Source organism: Girardinichthys multiradiatus, chromosome 14 (assembly GCF_021462225.1).
Source record: "Girardinichthys multiradiatus isolate DD_20200921_A chromosome 14, DD_fGirMul_XY1, whole genome shotgun sequence".
Lineage (NCBI taxonomy): Eukaryota > Metazoa > Chordata > Actinopteri > Cyprinodontiformes > Goodeidae > Girardinichthys > Girardinichthys multiradiatus.
The window spans coordinates 36,437,806-36,463,481 of record NC_061807.1 but is presented as its reverse complement, the minus strand read 5'-3'; the positions used below and the strand labels follow the sequence as shown (position 1 = coordinate 36,463,481).

Below are 25,676 nucleotides of genomic sequence, written 5' to 3'. Positions count from 1 at the left end.
TCTATGGGGGTTTAGGGTGAGCGGTAGACCCGGCTGTGGTCTTCCCCGGGCTCCCATGCTCTGGGGGGTCATTGGATATCTTCCTTGGGTCCTGTTGGTTGGGTCTGTGGCTCAAGCGCGCTCACACATACAGCCACAGGTGTTTACAGATAATACATCTTATATTATTTTGTACTGTGTACTTGTCAGTAATGTTGTGATATATGTGTTGTTTGCACCAGGGATTTTCTCTCTGCAGGTGTAGAAGTAGTCGGATATTATCTCTCCTCTATTCTTACCTCCTTTTAATTTTTTGCCCCACCTCTCTCTCTCCCCTTCTTTCTGTCCCATTAGTTTCCATCTCTGTGTTTATTGCAATTGAAATAATCCCAAACCAATTTCTAATAAGGTTTTCTATTAATATAAAGCGCAGCATTATAGCAATAACCGTGTGAAAGTAGATCTGTTTGGTGTCTTTTGGGCAATCAGACCACAATTCTGAGTACTACTCAGCCATACAGGACACGTTAAAGAAAAAAAAAAGATCTCATATTTAATAGGGGCTCCCTTCAAGACAGAAATTCAGTGTTTATGCCTGTGTTTCTTTTTATTATCTTTCAAATAAAGTTATAACACAAAGTTTTGCCTAGACTAACAAAAATGTTTAATTTTCAAAGGCATAATCTGATTTGAAAACAGACAAAAAAGCTTGGAGCACACATTGATAAATTATGTGAAAGAATGAACACGAAGAATTTAAAGGTTTAGAGAGTTAAATAACAAACCCATACGCCTAAGACAAGGTAAAAATGTAAAAATCTGTAAACTTAACTGTTAACACAAGTACACCACTGAAAGTACATAAATGAGCACAAAAAACTGTTTAGAAATAGACAAAAACTACAAATCAATATCTTAGACAAGTAATTCTGTATGATTGGTCTCAACACACTAAAAGGAAAGCTATCAGAATCCACAGTGTTTCTCTGTTGATCACAAACAGTGCTGAACCCTCTGAAGACCAGTCATACCCATGCTGGTCATAATGTTGTGCCTTATCAGTGTATGTTTGTGGAACAATGACCCAGTATGACAATTATGTCATTCAGTACCTTTACAAAAGCAGGAATAAAAACTGTAAAAAACAGAGAGAAAAAAAGATAAATGGTTCCCCCTACTGATTATAGCTTGCAGGTGCAGTTTAATCATAGACATTCCTTCAAATAAAGAGGCAAACTAGTTTAACTAGTTGATGCTGAAACTTCCACGGTTAAAGGCACTGAAATGATTCTGCTCAATGGGGCGAGTGATTGCACAAAAAAATACATTTAAGATAACTTTGCAGAGAATAAGAATATTCATCAAACTCCATGTTTTTACAACTGCCAATGCCAAATACTAATTTGGTGGAAGCATCCTTAACGCATTTCTGTTCTCCATGACAGCCTCATAAGTCTTCTCTATGGCCTCTATTGGAGTTTTTGCTTCCGTAGATACTTTATATCCAATGGCACCACCTCGTATTCCTCCTGCAGCAGCCGCAGTTACTGCAGTAACACCTGCGACCACTCCAACGGCTGCAATGGCCACCTCACTTCCTGCTACACCCGCTGCAGGTAGTGCCATCTTCTTCAGGGTTCTCACGTGATTCATCAGTTGGGCTGGATTGTTCACAAGCTTCAGAACTATTTCCATTAAAGCTCTCACTCCAAAAAATGCCCCCAATACAGCGCCGGTGGCAGTACCTGCTAGCTTTGTCAAAAATTCATTGGACACGAGGGCTTTAGCCTGTTTTCTGACCTCCTGTGGGGGTAAATCTACTGAGACCTCTCTAATCTGCTTTTCTTGCTTCTGGATCTTTTCTTCTACGTGCTGCAGAACATCATTGGTGTAGTAAGATCCCTTTGTTTGCACCATCATCTTGTCTAGTGTTTGAAGGAACGCCTCCAACTGGACCTGGTTGCTCCTGTAATCGTCTTGGTCTTCTCCGTTCCAGTGTTTATTATCAAAGACATGGCACCGACTTCCACACTTCCTCACCAGATTACTCAGATCCGTATTCTGACTGACAAACTCTTCGATTGTCATCCTTTCTTGGAGCTGGCCACCATGAGTGAACACGATTACAGCATAATTTAAAGCATCCTCTGAGAAATGCTTGCATATTTTGGTGATAAGCTGTTGCTCGTGCTTTGTGAATTTGTCCACTTTGAGCACAATGAGAAAGACGTGTGGTCCAGGCGCACACTCAGTGAGGCAACCCATTATCTCAGGCATCAACTCCTCTTCACTCCTGGCAGTGTCGAAGAAACCAGGTGTGTCGATCAAAGTAAGGCGTCTCCCACGGACCGTTCTTGTCTCTGACTGACATGCATATGTTCCTGAGTTAGGAGAATGATATAAAGGAAAAACGTCCTCTCCCAGAATGGTGTTACCTAGGTGGCTTTTCCCAGATCCGGTTTTCCCCAGCAGAACAATCCTCTTTGTACTGGATTCTGGAGAAAATGAAATACAGTTCAATCTTGAACATTTTAGTGCTGTTAAGTACTTTTCTCTTGCTCTCTAATAATTGTTTTATCATACTTTTGCTGAAGGAAATCCACCATTAGTCACTGTGGAATATAATATTAAAATAATACAATAACCCCGGCTGAAAACAAAATTAAACTTAAATCTTAGAGTTCGTATATTATCTACACCCACCCAGATTTTGGTCACTCTCCACATCATTTCCAGTGAATCTTTTGTAGTTCATATCTTCTTGGACATGCATGAAGGCCTGTAGAGACAAGATATTCAATATATAAGAGTTTAATACAACTTAATACACCATATTGCCAAACATATCGAGTCACTAGCATTTATACACACCTAAACCTGATGACATCCCATTTGTGTTACAAAGGCTGCATTGGTGTGGTTATGGGGATTTTTGACCTTTCTTACATTAGAGCATTTGTGACATCAGACACCGATCTTGGACGAGAATTCATGGCTCACCAAATTCTTGAATTTATCCTAAAGGAGCCCTATCCTAAAAAGTTCCTACAGAGTCAAGAGCATAACATTATCTAATATTATGTGTATGCTTTAGCATTAAAAGCTCCATTCACTCGAACTAAGGGGCTCAGCCTAGAGAAACAGACACACACGTTTTGCATTCCAGTTGTTATCTTAAGGCTTAAGATAAAGCTGCTCTGAGGTCCGAAGCTTTTGATTCTTTAGAAACCTAATACATTGCTTTATTGCTGAGTTGTTGTTCCTGTCATCTCACTTAGCTCCTGAGAGTGAACCATTCTTTTACAAAAGTTTGCAGAACCAGTCCGCGTGCTGAGGTGCTGGATTTTTGTACACCTGTGGTCATGGAAGTGATTGGAACATTTGAATTCAATGATTTGTCCCAATACTTTTGCAATGTGGTGTATGTTTACTCTGTGGTAATTCTTTACCACAGAGGACTTAATGAGCTAATTACCTCTATTAGAAAGACTGGATTAGAACCAGCTCTTACCAGTAAACTCCCAAGGATTATTTATTAGTGTCATTTGATTTGTTTTTCTGTATCATTGTAATGTTTTTCCTCATGTACAGCGCTTTGGGTGCCTTGTTGCTGAAAAGCGCTATATAAATAAACTTGACTTTATTATATTATATAATCCTAAGGGTTTTGCTTCCATCTAGAATGTGTGGCTGTATTTAAAAAAAAAGAAAGCCATACAATAAGGTGATTTCATGTTGACCCAACAGGTTGTAAGCAAAAATGTCCCCCATAGAAATCAAAATAAATGTAACTGATGCATTTAATAAAGGTAAAAGTGTCATTCCTATTTTCTTTATTATTGTTCATCCCACTCCTATAGTATTCTCATAAGTTCCTCCAACCAACTTCAAAATAATGTGCAACCTCAGATGGGATTTATTGCCTTGAACTACAGCTCTGGGTAAAGTCCTCTGGAAACTGCAGCTTCCACACCCTGTGTTGCACATAACTAAATCACCACATTGGGGCATTTATTTCTTACTGGGGTGTAACTCATGAATATTTCAACATCTGATTGAATTCATAATAATCTGGAAGTTTCCTTTAACATAACACAAAGTCACCTTTAGCAGGACAGTGTTACTGTCTTTCTGCTTCTTATATTTGCAAATATAGACCCCAGACTGGTTTTTTGTCACAGCAAATACTGAAAAATATTAATCATTTCTATTCTAAATTTGGAAATGAAACAACCTATTTAGATGGTAATACCGTTTCTCAATACCTTTTGCAAAATATCTGAATCCTCCCAACAAATACTTTCTGAAGCTCTAAAGAAAAAGCTTCACAGAATATATTACTGAAGTACAGAGCATGAACGCATAGCACTTATTAACTACTGTATTTTCCGGACTTTATGTCGCTCTGGAGTTTAAGATGCATCAGTCAAAAAATGCATCATGAAGAGGAGAAAAACATATATAAGTCGTACTGGACTATAAGGTGCATTGATTTAGAAATGTATTTCACAAAATCCAAGTCCAAGAACAGACATTTAATCTGAAAAGGCAAGTTATTTAACTACACAAAAGCACACAGAACAACAGGCTCGTCTACAAAGTCATTTATATTCATCTCCTTGGCAACTACCAGGGCATGGAGATGAAACTGCACCGTTGACGAGCCTCTCTGACTATAAGTCGCAGGACCAGCCAAACTATGGAAAAAAGTGTGACTTACAGTCGGGAAAATACGGTAACTAAAACTATATTTATTACCAAGCTGTACTTTGCTCGTGTAAACGAGGGAGTTGGGATCTGCGTATGCAGGACTGGCTCAATCGCAGGACGCATGTTTTAGAGCCACATATGACTACTGTCTTCAGCTTCCCATGTATATCATGGCTATTAAAAAAAATCAATTGTGGTGATGATGACTACACAGATGCAATGAAACTTCCCATGCAGACGTCCTCTCAAGCAATACAGCTTCAAAGTATGCATTTTGTCTTGTCATGGGTACCTTAGTGCTTATTAGATATTGTGTACTTTAACTAACAGTTAGGTATTAGTTGCTGGCTAGAAGCTCAACATAGCTAAAATATTACAACTCCTCCACTTTAATTTAACACTTCCATTATGATTAGTTAAAAACCCTTCTGTCGTAAACTGATCCCTAAAGACAAAATGTTTCATCTGTAAGCAGTCTGTGTGTGCACATTACCTCAATAGCCTCTTCATCTTGTAGAACAATGCAGACCCGGACTGGTGTGCTGGTGGTTCTCTCCTGTTCAAATTTACAGATCTCCTCCTGTAAAACCTTGGCGATCAGAGCGTCCGGAAAACGAAGGGCAATGCCAGCCCCGAGTGCAGGTAGGGCCACAGATCCAAACCCTCTGTTCTCACAGGAAGTCAGGATTTTGTTGATGCCCAGTCGGAGAACCTTCAACAAATCAGTATCAGAAAAAAACTAAAAATTATTTTAAACTGATCCGGACAGTCTAAATGTAGTAAAAATGATTAATTATCTCACCTCGACGGCAATTCCATTGTCTTCTTCATCCCATGGAAGAAGGCTGAGGAAAAACACGGCACCAAAAGGAACTCCAGTCAATTCTTCCACTAGTATGATGTCGCCAGGCATCGATTCCTCTCGTGATTCCTGTTCAACCTTTTTAGTTCGCTTAAGACCAATTTTTTTGCTGAGAATATTTCCAACTCGGGTAGACAGAGGATCGTGGTTGACCATAGGAGATACCACTGCATCTGTCTGAAATAAGTTCAAAATCACAGATTACCAACTTATCTGTGCAAACTAGTGACTTTGCTGAGTGCTGTCACACTGCATTGATCAAACCACTTTACAGTTTGGTAAATCAACCTTTTTTAGAGAAATAAATGCTCACCTGCTGGCTCTCAATGGTCCCCAGAACAATCTCCACATGGACAAGGCCCTTCTGAGCACCAGCAGTGGCTCTTCTGGCTACGCTTTGACATGCAGAATCAAACTGAACTTCCACTCCTAGCGGACCTTCGCTTTCTGTAGGGAATGCAGCCCGGTGCCCCAGAAGAAGCCTGTCACATGCTTCCTGCATGGCCCTCACCACCTCCCCTCTGTCATCTATCAGTGCAATTGTTTTAAGACTTAGCTCACCCTGACTACAGAACTCCTTGATAGCAGACACAATGGCCTCGGAGCAAACTATGATGGGAACGCCAAACACTCCTGAGCCAATACAGGGAATGGCGATGGATTTAAATTTAATCATTTCTGCTAAACTCAGAGCACGGCGAACAGTTCTTTCCAGTAACATCCTCTCCTTCCCATTTGCTTTCCCACCCACAGGACCAACAGCATGCAGCAGTCTTTTGCAGCGTAGTTTACCCCCACTGGTCACTACCACTTCCCCTGTAGGGATTTTTCCTTTATATTTCTTTAGATTATCGCTTTCACTCTGTACTTCAGGACCCCCAGCCTGACTCAGGGCAGCAGCGACGCCTTCGCAATGATTCAGATCCTCATTGGCAGAGTTCACCAGGGCGTCAGCTTCAAACGTGGTGATGTCCCCCTGATACACCACCAACTGAATACCATCAGTAAGGGTGTAGGTGGCTACTGGTGTGGTTGTTTCAGAGAAACTCAAAGTTCCAAAACGCTCACTTAAATGTGGCTCATCTTCTACATCTAAACACTGTAGGTTTTCTGTAGGTGCTTCATCCTCATGTAGATTTTTACCATATTGGCTCAGAGTACCATCAGACTGTCGGCCCTTCTCTCCCCTCTGGTCACTGACTCCACCCACAGGTTCAGTTTGAGATAATCTCCTCACTAAGGTCTCTTCCTTCACTTGGTAATGCTCTGCAGAGTAATAACCAGAGCTGAGCGGTTCCTCTGAATCAGGAGAGTCCTTCAGGGTAGAAAGCTCCAGTTCTTCTAGTTTTTCTTCAACTTCCTTACCACTCAGTGTGGCAGTTGAGTCAGGAATGGACTGTTGGGTCTGTTAAAAGGACGTCAATAAACACATTTTACAAAGTAAACATATACAGTGCACTGAGTATAAATCTTAGCTGCTCCCTCATTGCTTCAGATTTTGCTTTCAGGGAAACAGATTTTCTAGTAATATTTAAAGTGCTATTGTGGTATTTTTAGTCTTTGCATTTCTTTGATCATTAACTGCTTTCTTTGTCAGTTTTAACTCCACTTTACTTTTCTATTGGCATAGTGCCACAGATGGTAAAAATACAGAAAAACCCTAACAGAACACCCCCGAGTTCTCCACCCAGGCTTTTACACCGTCCTCTAATCGTTTGGTAAATAATACAGTTTACTGCAGCTGTACTGTAAATGTGAAAGGTCATTTTTTGGTCAACTTTATCAGGTTATCTCCATCATGTATTAGTTAGGTGTTTGTTTTCATTTCACCCTTTCGTCCTTGATATGCAATTTTACAATCACCATTATGTTTGTTATTTAATACAATTTGTTTTTTCTAAACGCCTCAATTTTTTCTGTAAAGTGCAATAGAAATGAACTTGCCTTGACTTCAGTTCAACTATTTATTGTGCTCAAAGTTCAAACTATATTTCCTTTTTGGGTATCACTTTGGAAATGAAAAATATCCAACAATCTAATTGTGAAGAAACTGTATCTTTTAACATTACTGAGCTGATCATCTTTCAACACCCCCTGGAAGCAGAATATAAGGAATTGAGCAGTGGCTCGTAAATTTCATAGATTATTTTACATCCACGTTTGTGTTGTCAAATTAGAAAACCTTGACAAAGCAAGTAAAAGAAATGTTGTGCTGACCTCTGCTGGCGCTGCAGGGGTGGTGTCTTGAGGAGAGGTCGGAGGTGACAGGCTGCCCCTGACACTGAACACCAGACGACCATCACTGAAGTTAACTGCATGCTCGGATCTCCTCAGTACTTCCTGTTGATCTACAGCAGAATATATCACATAGATTATTCAGAGCTTTACATACACAGCTTACTTCCAACCCTGTGCAGGGGGAAACACAACAGCATGAGCTGTGTTAGTGTTAATATTTTATTTGAAATGATGTGATGGATTGTCAGAAAGTAGTGGAAGGAAATGATACACATTTTTCCACAAAGTTTTACAAAGAAGAATCTGAAAAGCGTGCTGTGCTTTTGTATTCTGCCGGCCCAATGTCAACGCATTGTGGAACCAGCTTTCACTGCATTTGCAGCAACGAGTGTTTTGCTGTATCTCTCTACCAGCTTTACACAGCAAGAGATTTTTTTTTGTGCTCGGTCAAACTGGATGCGGAGCATATGTGGGCAGGAATGACTTCTACCAGAAGGTTCTAGTTGTAATGTCATTACATGTGGAAGAAAACGTGAATGGATACTTTTGCATAGAACCGTTCATCACCCTGGACATTATTTTGCATTTTTTGTGACTGAAAGTGAGGCCATCTGTTGGGACTAAACCAGCTGATGATAATTTGCACCAAGTGGCGGGATTATTTTCTAATTACTAAAGGGGTTCAACTGCTGTCATGACTTTTCTAGGCTTTCCCCACCTCCGTGCTCAACCCTTTTTTCCTGCGTCATTCCATTTTATTTTACACGACTTCAGATTCTTTAGCGTCTATGGATATCTTTGATTGCGAGGACTGGATGGGTTGTTACCGACATCTGAGGAGTATTTCATATCAATTGCACCTTTAGAAATATATTTACTTAGGAGGGTTTCATACCCGACTTGTTCTGGCACCAAATGAAGCCACCTGTCACTGGATATTTTAAACCAACTTATATGTTCATTTATATCCATCAGGGGGAACGTTCCAACAGCTTTGACAACCAACAATTTAAAAGTTTTTTCATTTATTCTACTCATCAACTATATAAGGTTTTCAGAAAACATACAATTAAATGTCATTTTTACGTGACAATTTAAAAGGTTTTATGACCATTATTTATAGGAATACATAAATATAATAAACAATACAGTGATAATCATTGGTTTAAGCAGATGGATAGAAGCAGATGGGATGAAATGGCAACATGTAGCTATGAAATATAAAATGAATATGAGATGAGGGCATGAATTGGTCAAGTGACCCTAAAAAAACAACAAACATGAGTAATAAAAACCAAATAGTCAATGACCTAAATAATTGTTGCAACACAATAAGGCTTTATCCTGTTTTCTTTTCATTTCAGATTTTTTAAAGAAATATTAGAAATTATTTTACTATGCATATAAGACTTTCTGACCAATATTGTGGACCACGGACTAGCTCAAACTCCTGTTTAAATAACCTCAGATGTTATCTAAAGAACCATCCAATGCAAATACGGCAGCGGTGTTTGTCTATGAGACTGGAGTTGTTTTACGGATGAAATCTGATTAAGTTTAGGACCAGCTCTAACTAGACTCAGCCTCCTGGAACAACTAATCTTTATTTATGCAAAAAGAAGAGCTGTTAACAGATATAACATTGGAAATATATCTGATAAATAATTCAATATTGTTGTAATTAATTGGGAAAGCTAATCAAAATGTGACTCAAACACAAGGTAAAATCATACATAGTGTAAAAATTACTTTTTGCATCATTAAACTGCTGCTATGTCTCAGTAAAGGAAAACCCTAACAGCTGATTGGTTAACCTGCACAGCGACTGCAGACCAAACATTTTATAGTAGCTTTAACCCCACTGAGTGACTTTAATTTGTAAAGTGGAGAGAGAAAATAAATTACTGATGTTCTGCAGCACATGACCAGGAGGAAACAATCACTGGAGATTCAAATAAAAAAAATATTAATATTTATTTATTTGAGATAAAGATAGATTAAACTTATCTGACACTTGCATCCACAATTTTACATAAAAATAATTTCTCATGTATAAATATCACTTATGGGACTTTTTAATTCATTGAATTGTGGCACTTGTGGCTTTCCATACTGCTGCGGTCCTATGCGTTAATATTTTAAGCTTCCGCTTGTGTGACATGCTTACATCTGATCTCTAAATGCCATGGGCCTAAACCTCCTTTGGCAGATTTTATATAGAAGAGTTTTACAGAAGTAAATCACCACCATCCACGTCCGCTCACCTCCACCCTAGATCCTGTGAGCAGCGGTGAGGACTCGCCTAGTAGTGACGTCATTCTAGAGCAGGTTACTAAGCAGCGCAGCTATAAACATTTACCAGCCTATGGGACCTGTTCTAATTATAACTCCCACTATTATACATACACAGCAGGTCTCTGACAGAAACTGGTGAGTCAGTGAACCTGTTTGCACCATTAGAGCAGAGTAGATGGTGGCGGCTGCAAAAAGAAGAGCTTTTACCTTCCCCCTGAGCTCCACCTAAAAAAACTGTGACTGTCCCTTTAAAGATAATGAGTGGAAAGTGAATCCAAGATTACCTCTGTGCTTGAGTTAGTATTGCTAAGTGATTGCCCAGCTTCATTACAGTAAACAAGTTTGACAACAAAGTTTTTGGTTTTACTTTGTCTATTTTTAGTTAGACAGCATCATTTTAATAAATATTGAACTAATGCTGCACAATGTTTTAAATTGCAAAGCATTTTATAGTACAGTGAAAATCTAAGCATTGTACCTTCATTTCAAACCACTGGCTGTGTTTAGTGTTGACCAGGGTCAAGATAATCTTACCCGCTACCCGGGTCCTTCTGTAACTAGTTGACAATTAATGATTATTTGCCATTTAAAGACATGATTGATCTTCTCCATTTGTCTTCTTCTCCCCTCTCCCATCTGCTCCATTCTATTCCTCTTTAGAACAGGCTCTAAATAATATTACTGTCGTAGAAAGCCAACAGTGACACAAAGTTATTAAAAAACCTTGTTATATGTGACATGAATTATATATATATGATAAATATGTAAATATTCTTTTTAATACATTTCACAGGTCTTCATTTATTACCAAATGAAATAATTGAATTGGGGAAACGTGAATCAAACATGGTTAAATCAGTGATGGGGAAGTTGTGTATTTTTCCTTCCTACCTGAAACACACCAAGCATTTTATATTTTGCTGAAGCGGCTTAATGAACTGAAGTCAGGAGTTTTGTTGGCGGCCAAAATATTTTTGTGTCATGGATGGGAAGGGTTTTTGACCACAACTACAAGGACACGTAGCACGGAGGAATTGATTTAAAATGTGTTATGTAACTTAAATATTAGGTTTATCTACAAACAAGACTAATTTGAAAAGAAATATTCTTGACCATAATGGTTGGAGGGCCCAGCTCTGTCCCCCCGGGCCCAGGACAACTGACCCTGTTGTTCCACCTCTGTGGTGGTGACGCACTTAAACCAAACTATGTTGACACTTGCTAAATTTCTAACTTTTAGTTTTACAGAACCTCCGTTAAAGTAGACGAAACATTTTCAAAGGTGTAATTCTGATGAACTAATATGACACAGACCGTCAATATGTTTTAATATCTGCGCCGGTTTAATAAATGATTGCTGTGAGTTGGTCTTTGTTTCCCACCCTGTCCGTTTTTCAGCTGCTCTTTACGGTGTTACGTAGCTTGAAATAGGTTTCTGTTTCCCGTGAAACTTCCCGTTCCCATTGGTCCAATTCCATTACATACAGGCTGTAATAACAGTAGTAGAAGTCATAATAATTACTAGCATACTTGTTTTATAGTCGTTCATGTTTTGAAGGACATTTTAAAAAGGTTCGCCTACGTCCTTTAAACAAGGTGTCCATGTCATGAAGCCGCAGAATAAAACTATACCAGATAATTGACTGTATTTTACTGTACCCGTCTGATTTTTGAACGCTATCCTGTAGACGTCCTGGGCCACTCTTGTCAATGGGCCGCAGTCTCCTCCACCGGACCGTCGGCGGACACGAAAATATGCCTGTAATTTATTCTTCTGCTCCCCATGAAGCTTGTTACACTCGAAGAAAATAGGGTACTGGTAATTTTCCCCCATTCTTGTCGTTTCTAATCCAAACTTCAGGACGTCCAGAGTATTAATACTGGGAGCTGCGCCCCCTAGTGCCAACAAGAAAAACAACTGAAGTGACTCTTGGCAGGGAGGAGTCAAAGCTGTCACGTCAATTCACACATATATTATATATATATATATATATATAAATTACCTAATATTTCCGAGTTGGTATCCTCCTGGGAATTTGAAATCAACAGTGACTTGAACTACACAACAGTGTAATGTATGGAATATATATATATATTTATATATATATATATATACACACACACATATATACAAACTATATATATATATATATATATATATATATATATATTCCATACATTACACTGTTGTGTAGTTCAAGTCAAAATTTGATTTCAAATTCCCAAGATACCAACTCAGAAATATTAGGTAATTTCCATCATTGCACTTTTATAATATCTGAGATTGTGATCTAAATGGTCCAGTAAAAGCACTGAATCTAAGCTAAAGTCTAATAAAAACTTTACTTTCATATGAGGTCTTTGGACGACTGAGCAACAGACTGGTTCCTTTCTTCTTGGCCAAAGTAAGATGCTTACAGCCAACATGGAGGATTTGTCTGCGCGTTGTGGCTCTTGATGTGCTGACTCCAGCCTCAGTCCATTCATTGTGATGCTCCCCCAAATTCTTGAATGAATATTGCTTGACAATCCCCTCGAGGTCAAAGGTATCCCTGTTGCTGGTGCACAGATTTCTACGAATATACACTTGGATACACCACCCTGGACAACCAGCTTCTTTAGCAATGACGTTTTGTGGCTTTCCCTCCTTGCGAGGGTGTCGATGACTGTCCACATGATTGTGACAGAACATTTAGAGGCTCTAGAAACCTTTGCAGGCATTTTGAGTTAAAAGGCTTATTAGGGTGTGACACCGAGTTCGAGGCATTAGTTCGACATGTGTGGCTCCAATACGATACAAAATGCTGATCATATTTTACTATGTAGGATTAAGAAAGCTTCCTTATAAAGTATATTAAATATTGGAAACAAAGTTCAACCTGAAGCCGTCCTGACAAGTTTCAGTCACAACCCTTCAAGATCGATTCCTCAGATTGTTTTGCCAAATGTCAAGAAAAAAAAAAGGACTTATGGTTGGTTTTTAATTATATCTTAGACACTTTATTCAAACATATTTGACAGTATAAATAAACTTGGAATAGTTGTTTAAACGAAGCTTCAAAATGAGAAAGTAACAGAAGACTAAACACACGGATATTAGGCTTTGGCAAGTAATATGATTTAGAAAAATCATATTACAAATAAAACTACCAAATACAGCAGACAAAACATTTATCAGAAGAACAATTATGCCATTCGCCTCAATATAACAGACAGTGTCCTGAGTAAAAGTGTAAATACTAGATCGAAAACTTAAGCTGATAACCAGAACTCTACAAAAAAGTTGAACAAGTTTAGTTGTTTTGCATCTTGGTAAATAACTGCTCAGTTACACGTCAGCTTCATCACCACAACTTCACCAGCTCTACATAACCTTGTGTGTAATAAGCAGGGCACTTTAACCCGAACCCAGGATAAAGGGGCTGAGAGAACGTGGTCTGCTCTTTGTGGAGCAGGGTCATCTTTTCAGAGATGCTGTAAAAAGCCAGAGTGCCTGCCTTGTAATCCAGGTACACGCCGATGCAGGAAGACAGAGGGCCTGACAGCGTTTTTGTTTTATAACGGTGTCGGAAAGTATAGGTATCTTTGGAGAACTCCAAGCTCCATGATTTGTCATTAAATCCAAACTCTGACCCATTCGATGATCTGCAGATGTCTTTGTACGCCACAGCTATTGCACAAAAGGAACCTTTCCAATGGACCTCCCAGTAGCATCGCTCTGACAGAGCCTCTCTGCACAACACCTGCATACTCCCAAACCTGTCTGAGTGACTAGAATAGTACACGCAGTTGGTTTGATAAGTCACCCGCCGTTGCTCTTCAGAGATGGCCAAATAGCTGTTGACAGTGTTGACATCGAGTGTTAGGATACGGCTATCTGGAAAAACCAAACATGAATTTAGATTCCTATTGTGATCAGTAACCAGGTGTTCAATTCATAATTTAATGCATTATTAGGAGGCAGAGTGTTAAATACTTTACTTACAGAGTAAAAATTGTTCTCTGGACTTTGGCACAGGTGGCAGCAGCACATTTACTGCAGACACTGACAACAAAAATGAAATCCTGAATCCCACACACCCCTAAGGAAGCAATCTTTACATAAATTAAGAATCTTGCACATCTCATGTACCTTTGGCAGAAAATTTGGGCAAGAAGTCCTCAAGGAGGTGCTCTATGTCATCTTTCAGTTTACCCATAAACTGAGAGGCAGTCTCCATTGACTCACGAGGTCGAACAACAGCACCTGGTGGCAGGTCTGGAGATTCGCATGAAGTGGAAAGAGCTGGGAAAGTCTGGAGGAAGGAAATCCCATGGTCATTAATAAAAGACGAAAAGATAGTCAACTAGAATTTGGCATATTTTTAATTTCTTTTTTAAAAAGACAAGTCTGTGAACTGTGCATATTGGTCAGCAGAAATCAGAAATGCGTGTGTACTTTAACCTCAGTCTAAATAAAGCTGTTCTGCAAGAGGTTTGGGGAAGTTTCATATTATTAGATTTTTAGACAAACAAAGATGGTAAAAATAGGTAAACAGACAAAAAAGCAACCAAAATGTGCAGAAATATTAAATTAAAAAGAGTCCATTATCTATGCACAATGCAATGTGTGTTTATTTAAATGGTAAATAAAGTATTCTGATTGTCCAGAAAAAAATTATAACAAATACAGAAAGCATCCTCAAATGCAGGAATATATTAAAACAATTTGTGTTATGACAAGGAAGCAGTGGCAAAAAGAAATGAGAAAGTAAATCAATCAAATGGTAAATAAACATAAGTAAATGGGGAAGGGCTATTTTAACCTGGAAAGACTCACAAATGAGAGAAACACAGAGATGGCAATTAGAGGAATTTATTAGCTGATGTTTGATTTCTTTTGGCGCTCGGACCCCGGTGGAAGACATGGATGCTGATAATGACATGAGCTAGAATAAACATCTTAGGGTTAGAATTAGAGAAGTCTTCCCCCGGGGATGGAGTGGAGGCCAGAGAAGATAAGGGAGTCGGAAGGAGCTTGAAGCCTGATGGTGGAGATGGAGTAGAGGAGGGTCGAAGCTCAGCTGAAGATCAGGAGATTCTGCGTAAGAAGATCTTTTAAAGCAAAGCCTGGAGGGATGATTGGCTGAAGAGGAATGTAGATCAGGAGCTCATTGGTTGGAGCGGAGAATGTGGTGGAGTAATTAGACGGAGATGGAAGTGGAGGCGAGTCTTCCAAGTTGAATTTTCGTCAAAACTCCATTTTATGAAATTATGATTTACTTTTTAACCACTTGAAACTGTCGGCTCCAGAGCAAGGCACACCAAGGAAAGTCCCAACCATCCCCCCAATCCAGAGGCACCCATTCAGCCCACAATGACCAATATTAACATGTCTGCCATGTTCTTTTCTTACATTAAAAGCTTGTTGTACTTTGGGTAGCTCTAATTTTGTGTCATACATTAGAAAAGAAAGCGGGATTAGAATCTCACTCATTTATGAGTATAACAGTACACACATTGTTTCCTAATGTGATGCATTTAAAGACAATGTCATTACTTGGCTAATAATAATAATAAATATAATAATGAAAATATTGATAAATACTATACAAGTATGTGTTTTTTGAAAGCCAATGCTGATTAGATTAGTAACTATAATGACAACCCATGTGCCAATAATCAGCATGAGCTTCCACAAAAACAACAGCAACCGCCGTGGCGGGCTTTTACGGCCACTCTGGCACCTTCTGGCATCCTCGCCGAATCCCCTGGCTCCCTCAGGCATGCTGAGGCAGTTCCGGTGGCATCTCCAGCCAAATCTGCCTGCCTCAGCCACAAATTGAGCTCGGCCCTGCTGTCCCAGCGCCACCGCACGGATAAAACTCCGCCCCCTCATTTGAATATAAGAACATGAAACATAAATAGCTTAAAATGAAAAAACGGTTAATGAATAAAAGTCACTGACAAACGTAAAGTAGCTTTACAAAACCTTGCCTTTTGGGAACCAAAAACAGTGACTTCCGTTTTGTCTACATTAGGAAATTCCGAGCTGTCCATTAATGGATATTTTAGACACGCCGACTCATTTGCCCAAATACGGAAACACTTTTTGCAAATATTTAATCCAGTCTAACAAAACCGTGACAATATTGATAGATATTGTGATACAAAATGTTCATATTGTTATATGCCTATATAAAGCAAGAAAAGCATTTGAACATCCTGCATAAGGAGCAAGACAAAGAGAGCAACACTGAAAGCGGCAAGTTGTAACCAACACTCCTTTAGATCCCTGATCCTATCCATCCAGTCAGACTTGCAGCTCCAAGACTTGCAGTTGTACGTGCAGGTGGTTTTATTTACTCAGGGAGATTGATTAAAATGCATCGCATTCCTTTCAGATCTTTTATTTTTAAAATGTTTGTAGTGGACGAGAAAGCATATCATTGGAAACTATGTATCCTACTTTTTGTTGGGCAGTAATAGAAAGTCCCATTAAAACGTGGTTCTAATTTAACAAGATGTGTAAAAATTCAATGGGTTTCAATGCTTAAACATGGCACTGTACAGCACATTAAAAATGAAGGTACCTGGATGAAATGAACATGGTCGCTGGTAAGAGAAAGCTTCTGAAGGTCATCCTTTCGTTTCCTCAGTTTGGTGATCTCCTCCTTTAGCTGGAGCTGCAGCTCTTCAGCCTCAGCAACGGCTTGTTTCTCTCTCATGGTGATCATCTGCTTTGCCAAATGGTGTTTTTTTTGTATGGAGGAAATCAACATATCGACGATGTTGTCAACGCCCTCCACTGCAGTCTGGCTACAACTCTGTTTATACAAAGGTGAGCATGAAGTTTATTTTTAAGATTGGTAATAACATGATATGAGCAAAGAAGGAACAGCTTAAAAGTGTTTGCATATGTATTTATTCCCTCCGCGGAACAAATGAGAAAAAACTAAAATAAATCCATGCACTGAAGTGCAAAATTATTCATACCCCGGTTAAAGTAATCTTTTAAAATGATTAGTTTGACTAAATTTAATATTAACCTTTTGAACTGGCCCAGTCAAAGTCCCGATTTGATTCTGACAGAATCTGTTGGGGAGGTTAAAAAAAACAACTGAAGAGATACAGGTTGCATTTAGCAGCAACACCTGCAGCCAACTGGCAAAACAATGCCAGGGTTGCCAGAACCGTGCAGCAGAAATCACACATAAGACACAGCCCTCCAGCACATTAGTGTGAAGAAAAAAAAAATGCCTGTTTCGGATGGTCTTGTACAGTTGAATCATTCAAAGTTTTTTTTATTTCGAGGTTCCCCTGTATTATATTACGCCTGGTTCATACGACAGGATTTTTATGCTGATTTTTGACCTGATCTTCCTCTTACGACATGCCCCGATTACCATGATGGCTCGTAAGATAATCTTATCAGATAATCCTGCCATGAGTGGTGTTTTAAGAGTGATCTAGCTGTCCTGAAGGATGTCAGGACCGCTCCGACCTCAAATCAGGGATATACAACATGTTGGATTGTCTTGACCCCATATCCTACCGTGTGGGGTGTTCCCCAAAGACAAACGAGCATGCAGTCTCTTGAACATGTAATGTAGCCAATCAGAATGCGAGGTGCGGCAAAAAACAGAGGGTAATTACTCTGAACTCACGTTTCACCCAGAGAGGGTTTACGATTTTTTCCGTCTGACATGGGAATGTTTGGGAGTGAAATCTGTTTGTGTGGTGTGTTGCTGTGTCGCTGTACACCACACACAGTAGGACCAAACTTGTTATATGTACAATTTTTTATTATCATACAGTACAGACCAAACGTTTGGACACACCTTCTCATTCAAAGAGTTTTCTTTATTTTTATGACTATGAATATTGTTATGGAAGCAAATCGTTACCATATTTCAAATGAAAAAGCATTTTCAGAAATGCTTTTTCATTTTAAGAATGTGGCTGCATTGTTTGACTCATAAATGAAATTAGTAATCAATCATCCTATTTGCATTTTCTTCTTCATGACTGCACATTTTATGCCATAATCAAAAAGAAAAGAAAGCAGACATTGCTTTTTAATTTTCGTGGTCTGCCCGCAAAGTACTGCCCAAAACTCGAAAACGAAAAAGCATTCCGAGCTGCGGGCGCAGAAGAGTGACGTCAGCAGCCGCTCTTCCTCAACTCCCTGCTGACCGAGCTACCCATCTTGTTTGGTAGGGGGCGCTGTGCACGTCTGCATTGCATTACATTGCAAACGTGCCGAGAAATTGATTGAATTGCAGCAGAGCCGAGCTCAATTTGTGGCAGTGGCAGGCAGAACTGGTAGTTCCGGTGGCAGACTGTGGCATCCTCATGGCCTGGGACATCCAGCGTGTTTTTAAGCATTTATTTATAATTTTCTGTGAGTGACATTTCAGAATAGCTGCTCTTGCTCTATAATAAAGCGGCTGTTTGTGCAATAAATCTTCGTCATCCTTTCAACACGTCACACAAACACATAGTGCTATTTATTTTCCATGTCAAGTAAATACAATCACCTTATGTTATGGGTCTAAAGCTGTTTATTAAATAATAATCAATAATGAAATCATTATTTAAAAGGTAACAGGCTATAACAACAACGACATCCCATTTGCCGATAATCAGCATCAGCTTCCACAAAAACAACGGCAACCGCATTGGCAAGTTTTTACGGCCGGTCTGGCACCTTCTGGCATCCTCGTGGAATCCCGTGCCACCCTGCGGCAGGCTGTGGCAGTTCTGGTGGCAGGCTGTGGTAGTTCTGGTGGCACACAAATTGAGCTCGGTCCTGCTCCAATTCAATCAATTTCTCGGCACGTTTGCAATGTAATGCACTGCAGACATGCACAGCGCTCCCTACCGAACAAGATGGGTAGCTCGGTCAGCAGGGAGCTGAGGAAGAGCGGCTGCTGACGTCACTCTGCTGCGCCCGCCACTCGGAACGCTTTTTCGTTTTCGAGTTCTGGGCAGTACTTTGCGGGCAGACCACGAAAACGAAAAAGCAATGTTTGCTTTGTTTTCTTTTTGATTATGGCATAAAATGTGCAGTCTTGAAGAAGAAAATGCAAATGCAAATAGGATGATTGATTACTAATTTTATTTATGGGTCAAATAACGCAGCCGCATTCTTAAAAGGAAAAAGCATTTCTGGAAATGCTTTTTCATTTTCAAATTTTACATTTCAAATTGAATTTTGGTATCTATTTGCTGGGGTACATTTTGAAAAATAAATCTCAAATGTCTTTTTCTTTTTCATTTTAATTAAGTGAAAGAATGAGCAGTCTTGAAGAAGAAAATGCAAATGCAAATAGGATTATTGATAACTAATTTCATTTATGAGTCAAACAATGTAGCCACATTCTTAAAATGAAAAAGCATTTCTGAAAATGCTTTTTCATTTGAAATATGGTAACGATTTGCTTCCATATATTGTAGCTTCACACTGAAGGCATCAAAACTATGAATTAACACACGTTGAATTATATACTGAACAAAAAAAGTGTGAAACAACTGAAAATATGTCTTATATTCTAGGTTCTTCAAAGTAGCCACCTTTTGTTTTGATTACTGCTCCGCACACTCTTGGTATTCTGTTGATGAGCTTCAAGAGGTAGTCACCTGAAATGGTTTTCACTTCACAGGTGTGCCCTGTCAGGTTTAATAAGTGGGATTTCAAGCCTTATAAATGGGGTTGGGACCATCAGTTGTGTTGTGCAGGAGGTGGATACAGTACACAGATGATAGTCCTACTGAATAGACTGTTAGAATTTGTATTATGGCAAGAAGAAAGCATCTAAGTAAAGAAAAATGAGTGGCCATCATTACTTTAAGAAATGAAGGTCAGTCAGTCCGAAAACTTTGAAAGTGTCCCCAAGTGCAGTCGCAAAAACCATCAAGCGCTACAAAGAAACTGGCTCACATGAGGACTGCCCCAGGAAAGGAAGACCAAGACTCACCTCTGCTGCGGACGATAAGTTCATCCGAGTCACCAGCCTCAGAAATCGCAGGTTAACAGCAGCTCATATTAGAGAACAGGTCAATGCTACACAGAGTTCTAGCAGCAGACACATCTCTAGAACAACTTTTCAGAGGAAACTGTGTGAATCAGGCCTTCATGGTAAAATAGCTGCTAGGAAACCACTGCTGAGGACAGGCAACAAGCAGAAGAGACTTGTTTGTGCTAAAGAACACAAGGAATGGACATTAGACCAGTGGAAATCTGTGCTTTGGTCTGATGAGTCCAAGTTTGAGATCTTTGGTTCCAACCACCGTGTCTTTGTGCAGCGCAGAAGAGGTGAACAGATGGACTCTACATGCCTGGTTCCCACCGTGAAGCATGGAGGAGGAGGTGTGATGGTGTGGGGGTGCTTTGCTGGTGACACTGTTGGGGATTTATTCAAAATTGAAGGCATACTGAACCAGCATGGCTACCACAGCATCTTGCAGCGGCATGCTTTTCCATCCGGTTTGCGTTTAGTTGGACCATCATTTATTTTTCAACAGGACAATGACCCCAAACACACCTCCAGGCTGTGTAAGGGCTATTTGACCAAGAAGGAGAGTGATGGGGTGCTGCGCCAGATGACCTGGCCTCCACAGTCACCGGACCTGAACTCAATCGAGATGGTTTGGGGTGAGCTGGACCGCAGAGTGAAGGCAAAAGGGCCAACAAGTGCTAAGCATCTCTGGGAACTCCTTCAAAACTGTTGGAAAACCATTTCAGGTGACGACCTCTTGAAGCTCATCAACAGAATACCAAGAGTGTGCGGAGCAGGAATCAAAGCAAAAGGTGGCTACTTTGAAGAACCTAGAATATAAGACATATTTTCAGTTGTTTCACATTTTTTTGTTCAGTATATAATTCCACATGTTTTAATTCATAGTTTTGATGCCTTCAGTGTGAAGCTACAATATTCATAGTCATGAAAATAAAGAAAACTCTTTGAATGAGAAGGTGTGTCCAAACTTTTGGTCTGTACTGTATCTGTTGTCTCCCAGGTTTTGAACACAGAGGAAAAGTCACAATGTTTGAGACTGTCATACAGTTCTGCAGTTAAAACATGATTTCTTTATTATTTCTAAATTAACATGCAATAATTACCCAGGTGAATTTGGTAATTTGGCATCCTAAAATGATAAAACAGGGAAATCTTTCAGCAAGAGTTTCAGCCTGTTAGCTACTGAAGTCTAAACCCCTGTTAGAGTGGCCACCTGAATGAATGATTGACAAATCTCCAAAAATATTGAGTTTGCTTTATAGAAGCTTATTGCAGATAAAGTGCTTCCTCTGGCTTCATTTTTACACACCTCAATGACACTAAATATATATGATTTTGATTCTTCTTTCTTAGTTAACAAATGTCACTCAAAAGAGAGTTGTTGTTAGCTCGACTACTTAGCACTTCTGCATGATGAATTCACCGATTGGCAAAAAGGTTGTACTTTTAGATTGTGAATGGCCGATCAGTCTAAAGGACGTTAGATTTTCCAGAAACAGCATGTATCGTACATTGTGGTTTTACGTGCGTTGATACTGGGATTGCAACTCCTGGTAATGAGATGGGAGTAAAAAGATTTTTTATATACATTTTTTGTAAAGATTGTTCACTATGACAACCTAAGAAATTAAATGTAAAGAAAAAAATAGACATGCTTATATATACACCGTATATTTTTTTTATTATTTCAGTATCTTGGCCTTGCTGCTATTTGTTATCAATTTTCTGGTAAAAGCAAGTTTTAATGATTATTGCAGGTCAATATGGTTACTGCATTAACTATAACACAAATTTGACAACACTTAATTGTTCAAATTGTCTTGATTTTCATACCTTAAAATCCTTGAGTGCTTTCCCCAACTGCTTCAGCTCATGTTCGCTATCATGGAGTCTTTTCTGGTTTATGGTTTGATTCTCAATCAGTTGTTTCTAAACAATGAAAGTTAAAATTCAGTTTAAAATTAAGCAACATTGGCCTATGTAAAGATTTAGGCTTCTTTGTACCTTTGTAAACAGTTTACAGCTTCATATTTCATGCACACTGCAGTGTTTCTGTTCCTACCTGCTCTGTGGCTCTTTCTGCTATAGCTGAAACAATATGGTGTCCCCGGTGTTCATCTATACCGCACAGATAGCAGATACAGCTCTTGTCAGTCTGACAGTAGACCTCCATCAGCTTGTTGTGTGCCTTGCACATTTTTGTCTTCAGTGAGACTGTGACCGAGACCAATTGGTGCGTCTTTAGCACAGGAACTCTATAATGAGGCACCAGGTGAGAATCGCAGTATGATGCCAAGCACGTTAGACATGACATGGAGGCCTTGTTTCTTTCAGTCCCACAGCAGAAATCACAAGCAACGTCTTCTGGACCAGCACTGTTTAGACCAGCAGAGAGAGAGGTCTGCTTGGTGCTTGTCCCCTTCAGCTTCTCCACAACCTATATCAATATTGGGAGAAAAAAAAAGAAACCCCACAAAACTAAAAACAAAAATTCACTTTTTACTAATAGCTGTTTTAACTGTATCCGTTTCATCCAAAAGCAAACAAAACTAATACAACATTGAATTCATCTTACTTCACGTTTTTAATGTGTTTTCTCATTCAGTCAAAACTGAATTTGGTTTTATAGAAACAGGACATGTAACAACGCCGAAAATACAATCGATAGACAAAATATTGTAGGTTCTTAAAGTATACAGAAAAAAGCAAGACCAAATGTTTTGCTTTTATGTACGTTTTTTTTTATTTAGACATGACCAGTTTCTTTGTGATTTTGAGTGAAGTGACAGTTGTTTGTGAAACGTACATCAATTTGTTTATGTGCACTACAAGCATTACCCAAACAAAGCCAATTGTGGGTTGTTTTTTTTTCTCACAAAGATCATGGCAACAATTAAATTGCACTGCTTATATTTTAACAAAATTATGTTTTAAAGTAAACTTTGAATACCCATTAGAAAAAAACCAACGAACAAAATAAAGAAAAATACATGAGAAGGATTTTATTTATTTTTTTCATAGGGGGAAAATTAGTACCTATTCATATTCTGATTAAATATAAAGGACAACTCTCATACCCTGACTCCTCTCTGGGGCTCCTTCATCCACAAATCATTCTCTCAGTTGCAAAGAAACAATTATTTGACACATCTAATCACTTTAACCTCCAATTTTTTGGATTGGAATCAAAATTACCCAAACATAATCTATGTTAATATAAACATGTAGGGGGACATTACAAACATGTTAAATGAACTATTTTCTTTTTATATTGATGTTTACAGTAAGGTTAAATAAACCTACCATCAATATTATGTTTTTCTTTTCTTTTCTTTTTAGGAGGTCTCAGCAGTGGACAATAGTTCCTCACTGCAAGCCCTGATTTACTACGGAGTCCGCGAAGAGACATGGGGGACGTTTTTGTTTTTTTCTTTTGCGTCCCCACGCAATACTTTTGCGTTCGCTCGTAATACTTATGCGTTTTCACGCAAGAGTCTTTGCGTTATCTCGCAATACTTTGTGGGATAGTTTCCAAACCAGATAACTGTAAAAACTGGAACAAGCACTACACCCGTTTTTGAGATTTATTTTGAAATAGGCATTAAATAAAATGATCTTCAATCAGACTTAAAGACAGTTATTATTCACAAGGTGTCAAACTACTGAACTCTGGACAATAATGCTGGACTAAACCACATTTGTGACACTTCATTTGCTTATTGCTGCTGAATTAGAACTTTGTTTTGCACGCCATTCGTGCTTTTGCTTTTATAGTGATTTGAACGGTTCTTCTTATCCTAAGCATTTAATCGCATTGTTGACTGCATGTTAACCTGCATATGACAAATAAACCATACCAGTGCCATATCAGTGCTGTTTGTTTTGTGAGCAGTTTGTCATGTGTGCTGCTGCTGCTCCAAAATGCACAGCTTTTTCAAGGTAATTAACTTTTGCGAGCAAACGCAAAAATATTGCGTGGGGACGCAAAAGAAAACCAATTCCCCCATGTCCCCTCGCGGGCTCCGTATTGATTAGGGCGGCATGGTCAAGTAAAAACGCGTTTCAGCTGTTTAGCCACGTGACGGTCTAGCGTTACATACCTGAGCTCTGAATAAACCGTAGCAACTAACTGTTTTATGTCACATAAAATAACAACTGTAATGAGTGTAAATGCATCACCTCAGCCAGAATGTTGTTCTTCCCTAGAATAGGACGAGACTGGAAGACCTCCCTGCACTGCGGGCAGCTGTACCGACCCTTCGCCGCCTCTTCCTGCTGCCAGCAGACCTCAATGCAGCTCCTGCAGTAGCTGTGTCCGCAAGGGACGGTGACAGGCTCTCTGAATAGGCTCAAACACACCGAACAGCATAACTGATTGTGGTCTAAGTCCACTGCACGCAGTGGCGGCTTCTCTGCCATGTTGAAAGGACTTCACCTGCGCAGAGTTACAGAGAAAAGCGCGCGAACATTAAGTTTCGTTTTTCTTAAAAAAAAAGAAAAAAAGAAAAACGGGAAGTCGCAAGAGTGGTTCTCGTGCTTCCTGGCAGTATAGCCAAAATAAATTGATAAATTATTTGATCCTGTCCCAATAGGCATTCTGGGCATAATCTGTGAGCAGCTTCGGAATTAAAATGTAGGGTTATGACAGGGGTAACCAATAAGACGCCAGCTGATATGATTTACGTTTTTTTCCACCTTAACAGGTTTATATTATTGGTAAGGTGCAGTTATATAAACCATAGTAACTTGCCTCGCCTCTACCCCACCTTCTGACATCTCAACAATCTGTGGAGGAATCTGAATTGTAGATGTGCTCTGAGGCAGGTGAGGTGAAGCTGCCATCTACCTACATAGGCCAGTGAGGTACTCCACAATGTTTAGTGTCTAAACATATTCTGCTGGATGAGAAATGCAGTTTTTACAATAAAATTGGTTAATTTCGGTATTGTGGACACTATTTCCAACGTCGTTCCAGTTATGATGATGGGGGGATCTCTTTCAACACTGTCCCAAGGGACTTCTGCAATTTGAATCCAGCCCTGACTGAGGACAAGAGTATGGAGGGAAATTTGTCTTTTTATTATTCCATCAAACAATGCTATTCAATCAAATAAGAAGTAGTTCCAACCAAAAATATATTCGTTCAAACAAAAACGTATTGCCTGCTGTGGCAGTTCCTAATAAGCTGCCTGCTTATTAAGAACTGCCACACATGCATGTTTGGCAGTTCTTAATAAGCAGGCAGCAATCAAGCCAGATACCAGGACCTGCAAAAGGCCTCTCTTCAAACCCCGGAAACAGAACAGCCAAAAACAAACCAGGGCATGTTGCCCCATGGATTCCTGCAATAAAAAAATGTGTTGACATGAAAGTAGGTCAAGTTATAGCAGTTTCAAATACACATAATTCTAAGCATACTTTATGAGTACATCATTGAAATTTATTCAAAACAATGATTTGTTCACAGTATGTTTAGTTATACACCATTGCTATATGATCACACAGCAAAAAGCACTGAAATAACAAAGCTAAATACAAGACACATAAACAATGATCGTGTCAAAATCCTACCTCAGCCCGTAATCTGCCAC

General features: G+C 39.3%; 2 protein-coding genes across 2 annotated transcripts; both read right to left on the bottom strand.

Annotated features, from left to right (window-relative positions):
* Positions 1 to 560: 560 nt before the first annotated feature.
* Positions 561 to 11,973, bottom strand: LOC124880098. The gene is made up of 7 exons (XM_047385015.1): positions 11,744 to 11,973; positions 7,769 to 7,899; positions 5,865 to 6,956; positions 5,492 to 5,728; positions 5,183 to 5,401; positions 2,683 to 2,758; positions 561 to 2,474 (listed from the first exon to the last, which is right to left on the bottom strand). Exons 1-7 carry the CDS (start codon positions 11,916 to 11,918, stop codon positions 1,378 to 1,380), a joined length of 3,027 nt encoding a protein of 1,008 aa, XP_047240971.1. The 5' UTR covers positions 11,919 to 11,973; the 3' UTR covers positions 561 to 1,377.
* Positions 11,974 to 13,061: 1,088 nt separating this feature from the next.
* LOC124880103 (tripartite motif-containing protein 16-like) lies at positions 13,062 to 24,591 on the bottom strand. The gene is made up of 7 exons (XM_047385024.1): positions 24,265 to 24,591; positions 22,148 to 22,522; positions 21,919 to 22,014; positions 16,657 to 16,890; positions 14,217 to 14,379; positions 14,070 to 14,129; positions 13,062 to 13,961 (listed from the first exon to the last, which is right to left on the bottom strand). The coding sequence occupies exons 1-7, from the start codon at positions 24,502 to 24,504 to the stop codon at positions 13,429 to 13,431; spliced, it is 1,701 nt and encodes a 566-aa protein (XP_047240980.1). The 5' UTR covers positions 24,505 to 24,591; the 3' UTR covers positions 13,062 to 13,428.
* Between the last annotated feature and the right edge of the window lie 1,085 nt (positions 24,592 to 25,676).

What these genes read in the sequence shown, in the direction of transcription:
- LOC124880098 (XM_047385015.1), bottom strand. Translation starts at nt 11,918, where the DNA reads ATGGGGGAAAATTACCAGTACCCTATTTTCTTCGAGTGTAACAAGCTT. An exon ending in CCCCTGCAGCGCCAGCAGAG is followed by an intron (nt 6,957 to 7,768) that starts GTCAGCACAACA and finishes TCCTTTTAACAG; the next exon opens with ACCCAACAGTCCATTCCTGA. An exon ending in AAGATGAAGAGGCTATTGAG is followed by an intron (nt 2,759 to 5,182) that starts GTAATGTGCACA and finishes TTGTCTCTACAG; the next exon opens with GCCTTCATGCATGTCCAAGA.
- LOC124880103 (XM_047385024.1), bottom strand. Translation starts at nt 24,504, where the DNA reads ATGGCAGAGAAGCCGCCACTGCGTGCAGTGGACTTAGACCACAATCAG. An exon ending in ACCATGTTCATTTCATCCAG is followed by an intron (nt 14,380 to 16,656) that starts GTACCTTCATTT and finishes TCCTTCCTCCAG; the next exon opens with ACTTTCCCAGCTCTTTCCAC. An exon ending in CAGAGAACAATTTTTACTCT is followed by an intron (nt 13,962 to 14,069) that starts GTAAGTAAAGTA and finishes TGGTTTTTCCAG; the next exon opens with ATAGCCGTATCCTAACACTC.